Source organism: Bos taurus, chromosome 13, assembly GCF_002263795.3.
Source record: "Bos taurus isolate L1 Dominette 01449 registration number 42190680 breed Hereford chromosome 13, ARS-UCD2.0, whole genome shotgun sequence".
In the NCBI taxonomy this organism is placed as follows: Eukaryota; Metazoa; Chordata; class Mammalia; order Artiodactyla; family Bovidae; genus Bos; species Bos taurus.
The window spans coordinates 51988138-52003138 of record NC_037340.1 but is presented as its reverse complement, the minus strand read 5'-3'; the positions used below and the strand labels follow the sequence as shown (position 1 = coordinate 52003138).

Below are 15001 nucleotides of genomic sequence, written 5' to 3'. Positions count from 1 at the left end.
ACCAAGTTCTTGGGCTCAAAGACCTTCAGGATGATTGACTGCTTGATTGGTTTGCAGGATCTTAGTTCCCAAATCCTCAACAATGAAAGCAGAGTCCTAACCATTAGGCCACCAGGGAATTCCCCAAGGCCATCAGATTTAGAGTGAGGTCCAGCTCACTCTAAGAGTGAATACCCACTTCCAATACTCCTGCTTAATAACCTTTGTGGTCTCCCACATCTTGTTGAGGAGCCCTCAATCAACCTAGGTGGTTCTCTCAGCCTCCAGGGCTCTGACTGTCTTTGTGCTGATCATACCACGTGGTTCTTATCTGTGGTACACCAGCTGCCTATACTCAGTCCCTGGAAAGCTCCTCCTAGCCTATCAGGAGGTCAGCTTTGCTGAGGTGAACCTCTTTTGTGAACCATCTCACATGCCTGAAGATTGACCATGACTTCATGAGGAAGACACTTGACATAGACCAAGGGCACCACTTCCTGATCTAACCCACTATTTCTCGTGTCAACTCCAAAGAGATTGGCAAATCACCCAGTAGAAAGGGATCATATGGTAGAATCACATGGTAGAATGGGAAATTCTAGGACCTGCGTTAAGACATAGTAATGCCTTTTGGCCTGTGCAATATTCCCACTATGGTAGTCATTGAGCAAAGGGTTTTTTTTAAAAGATAAAATATGTTCCCCAAGGACAAATTCTGGCGTGTAAAAAAAAAAAAAAAGCTGATAATCGAGATGATCAGATGTCTTTAACAGTAAACAAAATCCAGGCATTGCCAGCTCTCCAGACTTTCGATGATACTCCTGACAGGAGCTGCCTCACCAGGAGTAGAGCTGGCCCTGAATCTGCCCCATGAAGGAGAGAGACGGCTGAATTGCCCAGTAAGAGTGTCAGTAGTGGGTCAAGACCTATTGCAAGGTGGGTCTGCTGGGGCACTTTCTACTCTTTGCTGTGTTGGGGATGAAAATAATTGGCTGAGAAGGAAAGATGGATTTAAGGGACTGGAGGGATGTTGTAATAAAGGAGTTTAAATACTGAATTCCCAAGTCTGGGACATGGGTGAAAAGACGGGGCTAGATTAAGGCTATGCAAAGTTTAAAATCGCAGTCAGGTAGTTCAGAGCTGGCAGGCAAGGCGGAGCTAAGGAAGCCGAGCTGAAGATGAGGTCAGGATAAAGACCCAGGTTTGGGAGCCCTTGTCCTGAAGGAAACAGTTCTCAGAGACAACTTTAGAGGTCCCGGCAGTGAAGGCGAATCGTCCAGAGCCTAGGCAGTTCATCACAGGCCTCGAGGTAAGCACGAAGGGTTTCTTTGCTTCCTCGGTGCCCCTGTCCCAGAGATGGGTGAAAACAGGAGTGGGGCAGGTGGTTAGAATAGTCTCTTCTGGCTTCGGCGGGAGGGGCTGGTCTAGGCGCACGCAACCTCCAGTGTCCATTGCTGCTGCGGCTGCTAAGTCGCTTCAGTCATGTCCGACTCTCTGCGACCCCATAGACGGCAGCCCATCAGGCTCCCCCGTCCCTGGGATTCTCCAGGCAAGAACACTGGAGTGGGTTGCCATTTCCTTCTCCAGTTCATGAAAGTGAAAAGTGAAGTCGCTCAGTCGTGTCCGGGAGTGGGGTGCCATTGCCTTCTCCGCCAGTGTCCGTTAGACCCCAGCAATTCCGATAAGGTGGCCAAGCCCTTCTCCTCCCTTCTAGCCGTTGGGGGCCCCAGGCTGCTCATCCAGAAAAGGGCGTCTTGCTACTGGGGGTCTGAGCAAGGCTTCTGGATGCCCAGAGAGGCGTTCCTGCCCAAAGGTGCCCAGGCTGCCACTTTTGCCGCAGTCGCCGCCGCAGCCCCGGCCACCGCAACACAAACCACAGGATGCCTTCCTGGGACCACAGCTCAGAAATCGGATTATCCCCTTCCGCCGGTAGTCGGAAGTGCCTGCGACTCGAAGCAGAAGGACTTCCGGTGGGTCTGCGGGGTACCTGGGGATCACCATGGCGGCCTCCTTGGCCGGGAAGAAGATCGTGTTTGTCACGGGGAACGCCAAAAAGCTGGAGGAGGTGACGGAAGGGTGGCGGAGGCCGACTAGGAGGCGGTGAAAGGGTAGCGTGTGGCAAGGCTGGCTGGGGAGAAGGCGGAAGAGGCTTCCAGGCGGAGCGAAGCAAGCGGGTGGAGCAGCGGACGCGGAACGAAGAGTCGGACGGGGAGGGATGGGTGGGATCTGTAAGGGGGTAGTGCCGCGCGGAGTGGGACCCGAACGTTTGCGGAGTGGGGGCGACCCGGGGTTGTGCTCAATAAAATAAGGCCCTTGACAAATCTGGGCACAGGACTTGTGAGCTGAGGGGCTTCGGGAGCTAAGTGGTGAAGTCCTTAGCACTTGTCCCAAAGGTTACCTCTTAAGCTGGTTCCCAAACCAGGACTCCGACACCCCTCTGGAGTTGATCCAAACACCGCTACTGGCCTGGGGTTGTCAGGAACCGGACAGGGCGTGGAGCAAGGCATCCAAGCCGAGCCGTCCACGCCCCACTACAGTCCAGAAATGTGGTCCTCGGTCTCCCAGCCTCTTTCTGCCATCTTTGAAATGGGGATAATGCAAGAAGTTTGTTTGAAATGGGGATAATGCAAGAGAGGTGTGAGGGAGGCAGTGGATCAACGTTCTTGTCTACCGGGGCTTTGTGGCTAGCTGTAAGGATTCTGGGGGTCGATGGAACCTCTTTGGCGGCAAATAGTAAAGAGACACAGATAGCTTATGTAAACCACCAGGTGACTGTCATGGGAATCCAATAGTGTGCTGTTCCACAGGACTTAAGGAGTCTTTCTCAGGAGTCCCTCGAGAGGGGTTTATTTGTCCTTCTAGTTCTCTCTGGATGCTCATCGCTTTTCATTTTGAGGTCTTTCTGCATTTCGCCTCCTGATGGAGGAGGCAGTGAGGCTTCTCCCAGACATCAGCTCTGATTGGCCTTGCTTGGATCAAAGGTTTGTCCCTGCCCCTTCAGCCATGGCCAGGGAGATGGGTCATGTGTGGGGAATCAGGATGACATCCACTTGATATCTGAGGCAGACCAGTGGGGTGCAGTCATTAGGGGACCCTTCATTTATCTTCAGCACAAGGACTGATGGCACGTCTCTGCCATTTCAGAGTGGCCTTCTCAGAAGTCAGAGCCCTGGGCTGAGAAAAGGTTTGGGATCCTGAGGCCAGACCAGTCAGACAGGCAGTGCCACCCTGAACAGAGCCCCATGCAAGATGGTGGCTGCCAGCTCCCAAGCCCATCTCTACTTATGGTTGAGAATGTGTCTGCCTCCCACATTTAAAGAGGCAGGAGGGAATTCCCTGAGGGTCCAGTGGCTAGGATTCAAGCTTTCACTGCTGGGGTTCTGGTTAGATCCCCAGTGGGGTGGCTGAGATCCCACAAGCCACATGGCATGGCCAAAAAAAAAAAAAAGAACAGGCTGGAGTGGCCAGAGGAGGCTCACTGGAGAAGATGTACTTGAAGTTGGCCTAAAGTAAGAGAGTTTTAACTTGTTATTCCATTGGCAGAATGATGATGCCTATGGAACCTTTCTCAGGAAAATATTTTTCAGTTCAGTTCAGTCGCTCAGTCATGTCCAACTCTGTGACCCCATGAACTGCTATATGCCAGGCCTCCCTGTCCATCACCAACTCCCAGAGTCCACCCAAACCCTTGTCCATCGAGTCGATGATGCCATTCAACCATCTTATCCTCTGTCATCCCCTTCTCCTGCCTCCAATCCCTCCCAGAATCAGGGTCTTTTCAAATGAGTCAGCTCTCTGCATCAGGTGCCCAAAGTATTTGAATTTTCAGCTTTAACATCAGTCCCTCCAATGAACACCCAGGACTGATCTCCTTTAGGATGGACTGGTTAGATCTCCTTGCAGTCCAAGGGACTCTCAAGAGTCTTCTCCAACATGACAGTTCAAAAGCATCAATTCTTCAGCACTCAGGTTTCTTTATAGTCCAACTCTCACATCCACACATGACTACTGGAAAAACCATAGCCTTGACTAGATGGAACTTTGTTGGCAAAGAAATGTCTCTGCTTTTTAATATGCTGTCTAGGTTGGTCATAACTTTCCTTCTAAGGAGTAAGTGTCTTTTAATTTCATGGCTGCAATCACCATCTGCAGTGATTTTGGAGCCCAGAAAAATAAAGTCAGCCACTGTTTCCACTGTTTCCTCATCCATTTGCCATAAAGTGATGGGACTGGATGCCATGATCTTAGTTTTCTGAATGTTGTTTTAAGCCAGCTTTTTCACTCTTCTCTTTCACCTTCATCAAGAGCCTCTTTAGTTCCTCTTCACTTTCTGCCATATGGTGGTGTCATCTGCATATTTGAGGTCATTGATATTTCTCCCGGCAATCTTGATTCCAGCTTCTGCTTCCTCCAGCCCAGCGTTTCTCATGACATACTCTGCATATAAGTTAAATAAGCAGGGTGACAATATACAGCCTTGATGTACTCCTTTTCGTATTTGGGACCAGTCTGTTGTTCCATGTCCTGTTATAACTGTTGCTTCCTGACCTGCATATAGGTTTCTCAAGAGCCAGGTCAGGTGGTCTGGTATTCCCATCTCTTTCAGAATTTTCCACAGTTTATTGTGATCCACACAGTCAAAGGCTTTGGCATAGTCAATAAAGCAGAAATAGATGTTTTTCTGGAACTCTCTTGCTTTTTTGATGATCCAGCGGATGTTGGCAATTTGATCTCTGGTTCCACTCCCTTTTCTAAAACCAGCTTGAACATCTGGAAGTTCATGGTTCATGTATTGCTGAAGCCTGGCTTGGAGAATTTTGAGCATTACTTTACTAGCGTGTGAGATGAGTGCAATTGTGCAGTAGTTTGAGCATTCTTTGGCATTGCCTTTCTTTGGGATTGGAATGAAAATTGACCTTTTCCAGTCCTGTGGCCACTGCTGAGTTTTCCAAATTTGCTGGCATATTGAGTGCAGCACTTTCACAGCATCATCTTTTAGGGTTTGAAATAGTGCAATTGGAATTCCATCACCTCCTCTAGCTTTGTTCGTAGTGATGCTTTCTAAGGCCCACCTGATTTCACATTCCAGGATATCCGGCTCTAGGCAAGTGTGAGTGATCACACCTTCATGATTATCTTGGCCGTGAAGATCTTTTTTGTACAGTTCTTCTGTGTATTCTTGCCACCTCTTAATATCTTATGCTTCTGTTAGCTCCATACCATTTTTGTCCTTTATTGAGCCCATCTTTGCATGAAATGTTCCCTTGGTATCTCTAATTTTCTTGAAAAGATCTCTAGTCTTTCCCATTCTATTGTTTTTCTCTATTTCTTTGCATTGATTGCTGAGGAAGGCTTTCATATCTCTCCTTGCTATTCTTTGGAACTCTGCATTCAAATGGGTATATCGTTCCTTTTCTCCATTGCTTTTTGCTTTCCTTCTTTTTATAGCTATCTGTAAGGCCTCCTCAGACAGCCATTTTGCTTTTTTGCATTTCTTTTTCTTGGGGATGGTCTTGATCCCTGTCTCCTGTACAGTGTCACGAACCTCATTCCATAGTTCATCAGGCACTCTATCAGATCTAGTCCCTTAAATCTATTTCTCACTTCCACTGTATAATCATAAGGGATTTGATTTAGGTCATACCTGAATGGTCTAGTGGTTTTCCCCACTTTCTTCAATTTAAGTCTGAATTTGGCAATAAGGAGTTCATGATCTGAGCCACACTCCACTCCCAGTCTTGTTTTTGCTGACTGTATAGAGCTTCTCCATTTTTGGCTGCAAAGGATATAATCAGTCTGATTTTGGTGTTGACCATCTGGTGATGTCCATGTGTAGAATCTTCTCTTGTGTTGTTGGAAGAGGGGGTTTGCTATGACCAGTGCATTTTCTTGGCAAAACTCTTATTAGTCTTTGCCCTGCTTCATTCCGTATTCCAAGGCCAAATTTGCCTGTTACTCCAGGTGTTTCTTGACTTCCTACTTTTGCATTCCAGTCCCCTATAATGAAAAGGACATCTTTTTTGGGTGTTAGTTCTAAAAGGTCTTATAGGTCTTCATAGAACCGTTCAGCTTCTTCAGTGTTACTGGTCGGGGCATAGACTTGGATTACCGTGATATTGAATGGTTTGCCTTGGAAACGAACAGATACATGGGATTACCAAGGAAATCGGGGGAATCCCTGGTGGCTTAGCGGTAAAGAATCCACCTGCAATCCAGTAGATGTGGGTTCAATCCCTGGGTTGGAAAGATCCCCTAGAGAAAAGGGGATTTTCTGGGAAATCCCACGGACAGAGGAGTCTGGCGGGCTGCAGTCCGTGGTGTTGCAAATAGACAGACGTGACTTAGTGACAATATCACCACCACAAAGGAAATCATTTCTATTGATTTACAATTCTCAAAATATAAATATCTGTGATCTAGTTACATATTTTTTGTTCATGCATTAAAGAATTCAGTCTATTGTTTTGTGTTATTACCATAATTTAAAAATAGTGAAGGCTGTAAATGGTATTTTGAGATTATCTGCTAGAACTGTAAAGAGATATGACAACATCTTTGATTTTAATAGATTTAAATGTCACAGGAACTGCTGATGCTGTTTGTTTTCTATACTCACAATTGAAAGAGATGCTAAATTTCAGCTCAGGGTTAATGAAAATAGAGAGGTATTTTTTTTCCTATCCAAGTTCTGGGTAGATCCTCCTGAATTCCGGGTAACCCCTGATAGAAAATTCCTGGCCTAAACAGTAGGTTCTGGGACCATTGAGAAGGGAAGAGGGTGTTCTAGATGGTGGTTAGCATGAACAGAGACCTGAAGTAGGAGGGAGGGATCAGAAAATGAGAAGATGAGGGAGCTGACCTGCTGGGGTGGGACCCTGAGGGCTACAGTTGAGCCTCGTGGACCTGACTTTGAACTTTAGAGAACTGACAGGAGAGTTACCTGATGAGAATGGTGGGTGACAGCTTGTGCAGTAATGGGGAATCATTAAATGCTGATAAATGTTCTTTCATTTTGGAACAGGTCATTCAGATTCTAGGAGATAAATTTCCGTGTACTTTGGTGGCGCAGAAAATTGACCGTATGTCTCTGTTTAGTTTTATTTTTAAAAGATGATTCAATTTCTCTAACTCCCCATGACCTGATTGTGTGTCTGTTTCCCTCACAAGTGCCAGAGTACCAAGGAGAGCCTGATGAGATTTCCATTCGGAAGTGTCAGGAGGCAGCTCGCCAGGTGCTTGCTCCGTTCGCGTCTTGTCCTTGCTCCTCTTATTCTGGTGGCTCCTGGGTGCCCTGAGAACTCAGAGGGGAGGTGGGGCCTGCTGGTGGGCCCGGGTCTCAGGGCTGTATGTCCTTGTGCTGCAGGTGCAGGGCCCTGTACTGGTAGAGGACACCTGTCTGTGCTTCAACGCCCTTGGAGGCCTCCCTGGCCCCTACATGTGAGTGATAGCACACCCCTTTGATTGGTTACTTGATACTGCAGGTCATTCACTGTCTTGGTGTCAACACCAGTATGTCAGATTGTTGAGGAAGGATTAGAGATAGGGGAGAGGCATGCCTTTCTTTTGTTAAGTGTGAGAATGTATGTAAGTTGAGATGGGCAAGGGCAACTCACCCATTGGAGAGGTAATTCTTGGGCAGGTCAGTTTCAGGAAAGAGGAAATAAGGAAGTTGAGATCTGCAAATGGATTTCCTTAAATCTCTCCAGTGTCCTGGACCCCCTCAGGCTTCCCAGGTGGTGCTAGTGGTAAAGAACCTCCCTGCCAATGCAGGAGACTCAAGAGATGTGGGTTTGATCCCTGGGTCAGGAAGATCCCCTGGAGAAGGAAATGGCTACCCACTCCAGGATTCTTGCCTGGAAAATTCCATGGATAGAGGAGACTGGTGGGTGACAGTCCATGAGGTCCCAAAGAGTCAGACATGACTGAGTGAGGGCACACACACACAGGATACAAATACCCCGGTTTGTTGGGTCTTGGTTACGTATACAGTTGATCTGTGAACAACTTGGGATTAACCTACGTATAACTTAAGAGTTTGCCTTCCATATCCGTGGATTCAGCCATGTATTAGTGTAGTATTGACTGTTGAACGGTATCCACATTATGAGTGAACTTCGGCAGTTCAAGGGTTAACTGTATCTTCAACTTTGGGACTGCTAATTTGTCTGCCAATGCAGTAGCACCCCTACACATGTTCCGTATTCTTACCAGCACTGTTTCATGACTTTTTAGTATTTTAGTGGGTGAGTAGGAAATGTTATCACATGCAATTTTAATTTGTATTTCCCTAATTAGCAGTGAAGTTGAGGCCTTCGTTGGTTTATCGATTCTTCTGTGCCTTGCCTGTTTGTCTCCATCTCCTTTTTCCTGTTGGATTATTTCCCTTCATTTTGAGTTGAGACATTTTTTATCTTTTCTCCTTGACTTTCTCAGAGCTTTAATCCCTGGGGGATGCAGCCTGGAAAGAAGGTGGTAGGAACATCCATCCATTTGTGGTGTCTGTCTCACCTTTATTTCTCTTGCAGAAAGTGGTTTCTGGAGAAGTTAAAGCCTGAAGGTATTATCCCTATTTGTCTCTTTCTTTTGATGTGTTTGGAATTAAGAAGTCTGTGGGTTCTGGGGGAGGAGCTCCAGCTAGTAATCAGGAGTCTCAGGTTCTGTCCCCTTCAAGGCCTCTGTTCACTTCAGTTTCCCCATCTATAATCAACGCTCACACTTTCCCTGTAAACCTAGCTCCAGGGAGCACTGAGATGTGGAGGAGTAGATGGGGGTGGCGGTTGTGGTGAAAGCTTTGAGATTGAGCGGCAAAGGGAGATTCTGGCCCTCAGAGGATTGGTCCCACCACTTGCTGTCGTTGTCAGCAGGAGATGGAAAGGGGGACACCTTGCTTCTCCTTCTGGTCCCAGCCCCCTGCCCTGGAATCCACAGTGGTAGAACCCTTATTCTACATCCCCATCACCCAGCTTCCTGGGTTATCAGCACAGGGCCTATTTGGTAAAGTGTATAACTCCCCTCCCCTAGCTGGGCCCCTTGGGTGGGGAGTTGGGCCTGGGGCTTGGCAGCAGAGTGTGCTGAGCCCTCACTGCACCTTCTCTCAGGTCTCCACCAGCTCCTGGAGGGGTTCCAAGACAAGTCTGCCTATGCACTCTGCACGTTCGCATTCAGCACTGGGGACCCGAATGAGCCCGTACGCCTCTTCAGGGGCCGGACAATGGTATGTACCCATGCTCGTTCCCCTGCGTGCCACCAGAGGGCGCTCTGACCATCCCCAGTGATGCTATCTGGTGGGATGGTCACACTCCTAGGTACCACAGCTGTCAGTCCTGAAACTTATTGCCTCCCTGAGTCTGATATTTGGAAACATACATGGCTCACAGCTTTTGGAGCCTGGTATACTCAGAGCTGTGCACTGTATGCTCTCCTGAGAAGATGTGGGAACTAAAGATAACAACTCCTAGGGCTACATCTGCAGTTCAAACTTCTCCAAGCTTGAATCTCCTTATCACACTGCTGTGCGACATCTTCCCTTGAACATCTCACAGCCTTTCCAAGTTTTTATCTTCATATAGAATCTTCCTCTCCCCCCACCTCATTCCTTTCAGAGGTGCCCTTCAGTGTCTCCAGGCTTACCAATCAGACCATAGGTTCAGCTGCTTCTCTCAGTCCAAACCACCCTCTGTGCTGGGCTTCCCGCCCCGCCCCCGCCTCAGCCTATTCATTCCCTCCCTATGGCAGGGTTTACCTTCAGACACATCACTTCTCTGCTTTGTCCTCTCTGCTCAGGATAAAATCCAGTCTCACTGTAGCCCATATAGCCCTACACCAGTGGCTCCATCTAAGTTGTGTCTGATGCTTTTGCAACCCCGTAGACTGTAGCCCGTCAGGCTCTGTCCATGGGTTTCCTAGACAAGAATACTGGAGTGTGTTGCCATTTCCTCTTCCAGGGAATCTTCCCGACCCAGGGTTCAAACCCTCATCTCCTGCATTGGCTTTACCACTAAGCCATCAGGGAAGCCTCCCTGATGAGATGTTCAGTTCTTATGGTAAAAAACAGGTTTCAGAAATTACCGTCTTCACCATTTTTAAGTGTATAGTAGTGTACACTATTGTGCAACAGATCTCTAGGAATTTCTCATCTTGCAAAATTGAAACTATGCCCATTTGAATAACAGTCCACCTTCCTCTCTTCTGGGCTTCCCTGGTGGCTCAGACGGTAAAGAATCTGCCTGCAATGCAGGAGACCTGGCTTCAGTCCCTGGGTTGGGAAGATCCCTTGGAGAAGGGAACGGCAACCCACTCCAGTGTCTTGCTTGGAGAATCCCATGGACAGAGGAGCCTGGCAGACTACAGTCCATGTGGTCGCAAAGAGTTGGACATGACTGAGTGACTTTAACTTCATTTCACTGAACTTCACTTCCTCTCTTGTCCCCAGCACCTGGTAAGCGCCATTCCACCTTCTGTTTCTGAGTTCGGCCGCCTCAGGCACATCATATAAGTGGGGTCCTGCAGTGTCTGTGTTTGTGTGGCTGTCTTATTTCACTTAGCATAAAGTCTTCATTTCATCCATGTTGTAGCATGTGACAGGATCTCCTTTTTTAAGGCTGAATAACATTCCATTGTAATGTATGTACCACTTTTATCTATTTACAGGCATATCTTGTTTTATTGAGCTTTGAAGATACTGTATTTACAAATTGAAAGTTTGTGGCAACCCTGCACTATCAGATGATGGCTAGCATTTTTTAGCAATAAACTGTTTTTAAATTAAGATATTTATGTTTTTTATTTTCCCTTCATGGATCACAGCCTTGTCGTGGTGAAGGGGCTTGTGTAACTTAATGAATCTATGAGTCTGGGGCCACCCAAGACAGACAGGTCATAGTGAAGAGTTCTGACCAATCGTGGTCCACTGGAGGAGGAAATGGCAATCCACTTCAGTATTCTTGCTGTGAGAACCCCATGAACAGTATGAAAAGGCAAAAAGATATTACACCAGAAGATGAGCCCCCCTCAGGTCAGAAAGTATCTAATGTGCTACTGGGATGAGAAAGTTAGATAACATCTCAGGCTCAATGGACATGAATTTGACCAAATTCTGGGAGAATAGTGGAGGGCAGAGGAGACTGGTGTGCTGCAGTCCACAGGGTCACAAAGAGTCAGACATGGCTTAGTGCCTGAACAACAACAAGCATTGTTTTTAAGACATAATGCTATTGCATACTTTTATATGCAGTAGGAAACCAAAACATTCATGCCACTTGGTTTATTGTGACAATTGCTTTATTACAGTGGTCTGGCACTGAACCCACGATATCTCTGAGGTTTGCCTGTATTTGTTGATGAACACTTGAATGGCTTCCACATTTTGGCTCATAATGCTGCTGTGAACATGGGCGTGCAAATATCTCTTCAGCATCCCATTTTCAGCTCTTTTGGATATATATCCACAGATAGGATTACTAGATTGTGTTGCCTGGTGACATTTTTAAAAGTTGATTATAGTGTCTGCTATTCTCACAGAAACATTCTCTCAGAAATCAAAAGTCTGACCAGCCACAGGCTCAGCTCCCTGCACTGTGACCGAGTAGCTGCTGTGCCGCTGGCTGGGCCTGACCACCACTGCCACCATGCCCTGCAGTCTCCCCGGCTTTGGCTTCGTTGTTTTTGTGCTTTGTTGTTTGCCGCCCTTACTTTAAATGAGGCAGCCTTGTTTCTACTTGTCCTTTTCTCAGCCATGCTCTCTAACCCCCAACCACATAGTACTTTCAGCAGGGTGTGTGCTAGGCCCTTCTCCATCTCAGAACCTTGGCACAGCTCTGTCCTCCACCTAGAATGTTCCTGCCCCAGCCCTATATGTGGTCAGAGTGTCCCATCTTCACCCAGGCCTTCCCTGAGCTCGCCGACCTGTGATTCTTGAGCCCAGGTCCCAGTTTGTGCCCTCTAATGATTCGGTGATCATTGATTTGTGTACTGGTGCAGTGCTCGTTTTGCTGAAGAGATCCATTCTGTGAAGGCAAGGCTAAGGCTTTCTTGGATCCCAGTGCTAAAAACACTACCTGCCTCGATAAGGTGTTCAAAAAACATTTGTCGCGTGGGTGAAGTTCAGAGTGTTTCAGTAACTGGCCTCGGTCACACAGCTCCCCATTAGCAAAAGCAGAATTTGCCTTTGGTCTAAAGGACTTAGAATTTATGTGGCTAATTCGCATCCTCTACTACTTCCCTTGTATTTTTAATGTTTTTTTTTTTTTTAATTCCCAAGGTAACCTGATATCTCATGATACTGGTTCTCTTTGTAAAATTTCCCTTTTGGAATTTGCCTATTACAGCCAGTATTTATTGAGCTATTTTTGAGTTGAACATTGTGCTATTTTGTTATTTGTTAGAGCCGTCTTTGTATTTTGATAAGTGTAGTAATAGTAGGAGATACGGGATTTGTCGGCAAAGTTTAGGACCCTCAAACTTCCACTTAGGGGAAAATGTTTTCTGTTAGGTTTTCAAAATTGACTCTTCTTCAGTGAGGTCACAGTATGTCAAACCTCTAGAGAGGGAGGCTGGTCCCTGGGGTATCGGTGGCCTGATCAAGCATGTGGTTCCTCCCTGTCTGTGGAGAGCAAGCTCTCCTGCTCTGCATTTTATGTGTGTTCAGCAAACATTTGCTGGCACCATGGACCCCTTGAAATAATATGAGTAACTAGGGTTTAACTGAATTCATTAACTAAACTCAGACTAGCTACTGCCCTCCTCATAGTGCATCTCCTCCACGTCCAGTGACATAGCTCCGCCCCCTTTTCTTTGGCAGGGCCGGATTGTGGTGCCCCGTGGCTGCCGGGACTTTGGCTGGGACCCCTGCTTTCAGCCTGATGGATACGAGCAGACGTAAGGAGCCCTAGTTATTCCCAGGGGTGTGGGGGTCGGATGGCGTGGTCTGGGTCGGGTCAGCGCCCCACCCAGGTGCAGGCATGCGGATGCGGGCGGGGGCAGGCTCTGCGGTGCCTTTCCAGTTGAAGGCAGCTCTGCTGGGGGTGGATGCAAGGAATCTGAGTGACGCAGTCCACAGCTGGGAGGCAGCTGGGTGTAGCTGGAAGTCCTGGGCTCTCGGGTTCATCTCAGCACAAAGCAGCTGTGCAGCTTCCCCTCTCTGACTTGGGCTTGTCAGCTTCGTGATGGATGGATGATTATCTGACCCTCATCTAGTTTGGAAAAATGTTAACAGCTGGGCACCGCATTAACGCGTGTGCCACCCCCCCCCCCCCCCGACACACACACAGTGCCAGGTGTTCTCTGTATCTCATGCTGCTGCTGCTGCTAAGTCGCTTCAGTCGTGTCGGACTCTGTGCGACCCCATAGACGGCAGCCCCCTGTCCCTGGATTCTCCAGGCAAGAACACTGGAGTGGGTTGCCATTTCCTTCTCCAATGCATGAAAGTGAAAAGTGAAAGTGAAGTTGCTCATTCGTGTCCGACTCCTAGCAACCCCATGGACTGCAGCCTTCCAGGCTCCTCCATCCATGGGATTTTCCAGGCAAGAGTACTGGAGTGGGGTGCCACTGCCTTCTCCAAGTATTTCATGCTAACCCCCACTTATTTACATGGGATATGTTGGCCATTATTGGGAATCGGGTTTGTCACGCTGGAGGGAGCCTTCAGGTGTGTGGCCTGAGACCTTACAACAGCCGGGACAGGGCTGAGGACAACATGAAACATCGCTTCAATGACACAAATGTTCTGTAGCTGCACTGTGTGATCCAGTAGCTCTTAGCCACATGTGGCTGTAGAGCATCTGAAATGTGGTTAGAGCAACTGAGGAACAGAATTTATTTTATTCAATTGTAATTGGTTTGAATTTAAATGGCCACATACTGATGGCCACTGTATTGGGTGGCATAGATATGAAAGTAACAATTGGAGTATGGGATTCTCAGCTTAGTGGAATCCTGACATAGACAGCAGGTTATTTGCTCGCTGTTCAAGGCCCACTCCCCCGCCTGTCTGCCCACCCCACAGTGCACTGGAGGACATTGCTGTGTTTGCTCTGTTAGGCCCCACTGCTTCCTGTCAACAGATGACAAAGCTGCTCAAACATGCAGCTCATCCCCCTGTTTCCAGCTTCCTTTTAATGACTCTTGGACACTAGAATAAATTTAGTATCCTTCCACACAGTTAATATGGATTTCTACATACAGAGGAATTTAAGGCTCTTTGATTTTTAAAAAATTAACTCTGGCTGCCAGGAGCTGGTGGCCCTGCTACCTTTTACTAGGGACTCTTTGAGCTTCGGGCTGCAGGATGCGGTGAGGTGCACATACCCTCCCCGTATCTGGGCTCCCTCTTCTCTGAGCTGTTACTGTCGCCCTGTAGGTATGCAGAGATGCCCAAGGCTGAGAAGAACACCATTTCCCATCGCTTCCGGGCCCTGCTTGCGTTGCAAGAATATTTTAGCAGCCTGACTCCTGGGGTCGGTGATGACCACCCTAGCTGGGGATCCGGAGAGGGGTAGCCTGAAACCACTTCTATCAGGCAGGCACCTGTCCAAGTATTTCCTTCAGGATTACCACTTTCTGGCGGTGTTACCAGCTGTTGGGAGCAACTGGCTCTGTTTGGAGAGACTTTGGCCAAAGGACAACACCATCCTCTTGCCCTTGTGGATTCAGAGGTCTACGGCCTCCAGGCCTGGAATCCTGAAAGGACCTCCGGTGAAGTTAACCCTTCATAGGGTTAACAGTTTGGGGAAGAACCACACAAACAGCCTTAGATGTTTTTTAAATACAGCAAATAAAAATTCCAGAAGGTACTTGCTTCCATAATAAATTGTGTATAGCTGCTTTGAAACCTCCCCAGGCAGGCGTCTGCCTCCTGAGTCCCTTTAGGCAGAAGCAGGAAACCTCTCAGGATTGGGAAAGAGGGCTGAGGGGTGGGATGGCCAGATGCAGGCAGAGCTGTGCTGAGGCTGTTCGTGTACCATTGCTAGCTGGAATATTCTGTCTTCCCCTTTGGTCTTTCAAGTCTCAGATCACACGTTGAACT

At 47.8% G+C, this 15001-nt stretch overlaps 1 protein-coding gene across 3 annotated transcripts; it reads left to right on the top strand.

The window, feature by feature from the left end:
• Window positions 1-398: 398 nt before the first annotated feature.
• Window positions 399-14768, top strand: ITPA (inosine triphosphatase). 3 transcript variants are annotated; one of them, NM_001076282.2, is made up of 8 exons: window positions 1965-2044; window positions 7001-7058; window positions 7147-7211; window positions 7343-7416; window positions 8505-8536; window positions 9078-9193; window positions 12779-12855; window positions 14336-14768. In NM_001076282.2, exons 1-8 carry the CDS (start codon window positions 1979-1981, stop codon window positions 14472-14474), a joined length of 627 nt encoding a protein of 208 aa, NP_001069750.1. In that variant the 5' UTR covers window positions 1965-1978; the 3' UTR covers window positions 14475-14768. The 3 variants fall into 3 exon arrangements, with proteins under 3 accessions (XP_059748729.1, XP_024856569.1, NP_001069750.1); XM_025000801.2 differs by lacking the exons at window positions 12779-12855; window positions 14336-14768 and adding an exon at window positions 10630-10749 and having other exon boundaries at window positions 1934-2044; XM_059892746.1 differs by lacking the exons at window positions 7001-7058; window positions 7147-7211; window positions 7343-7416; ... (1 more) ...; window positions 12779-12855; window positions 14336-14768 and adding an exon at window positions 10630-10749 and having other exon boundaries at window positions 399-2044.
• The last annotated feature ends 233 nt before the right edge of the window (window positions 14769-15001 follow it).

Excerpts from the sequence above, each read along its gene's own strand:
- ITPA (XM_059892746.1), top strand. The coding sequence starts at position 1,462 with ATGTCCGACTCTCTGCGACCCCATAGACGGCAGCCCATCAGGCTCCCC. Across the intron at positions 2,045-9,077 it reads ACGCCAAAAAGCTGGAGGAG|GTCTCCACCAGCTCCTGGAG; the intron begins GTGACGGAAGGG and ends ACCTTCTCTCAG. Across the intron at positions 9,194-10,629 it reads TCTTCAGGGGCCGGACAATG|GCATATCTTGTTTTATTGAG; the intron begins GTATGTACCCAT and ends ATCTATTTACAG.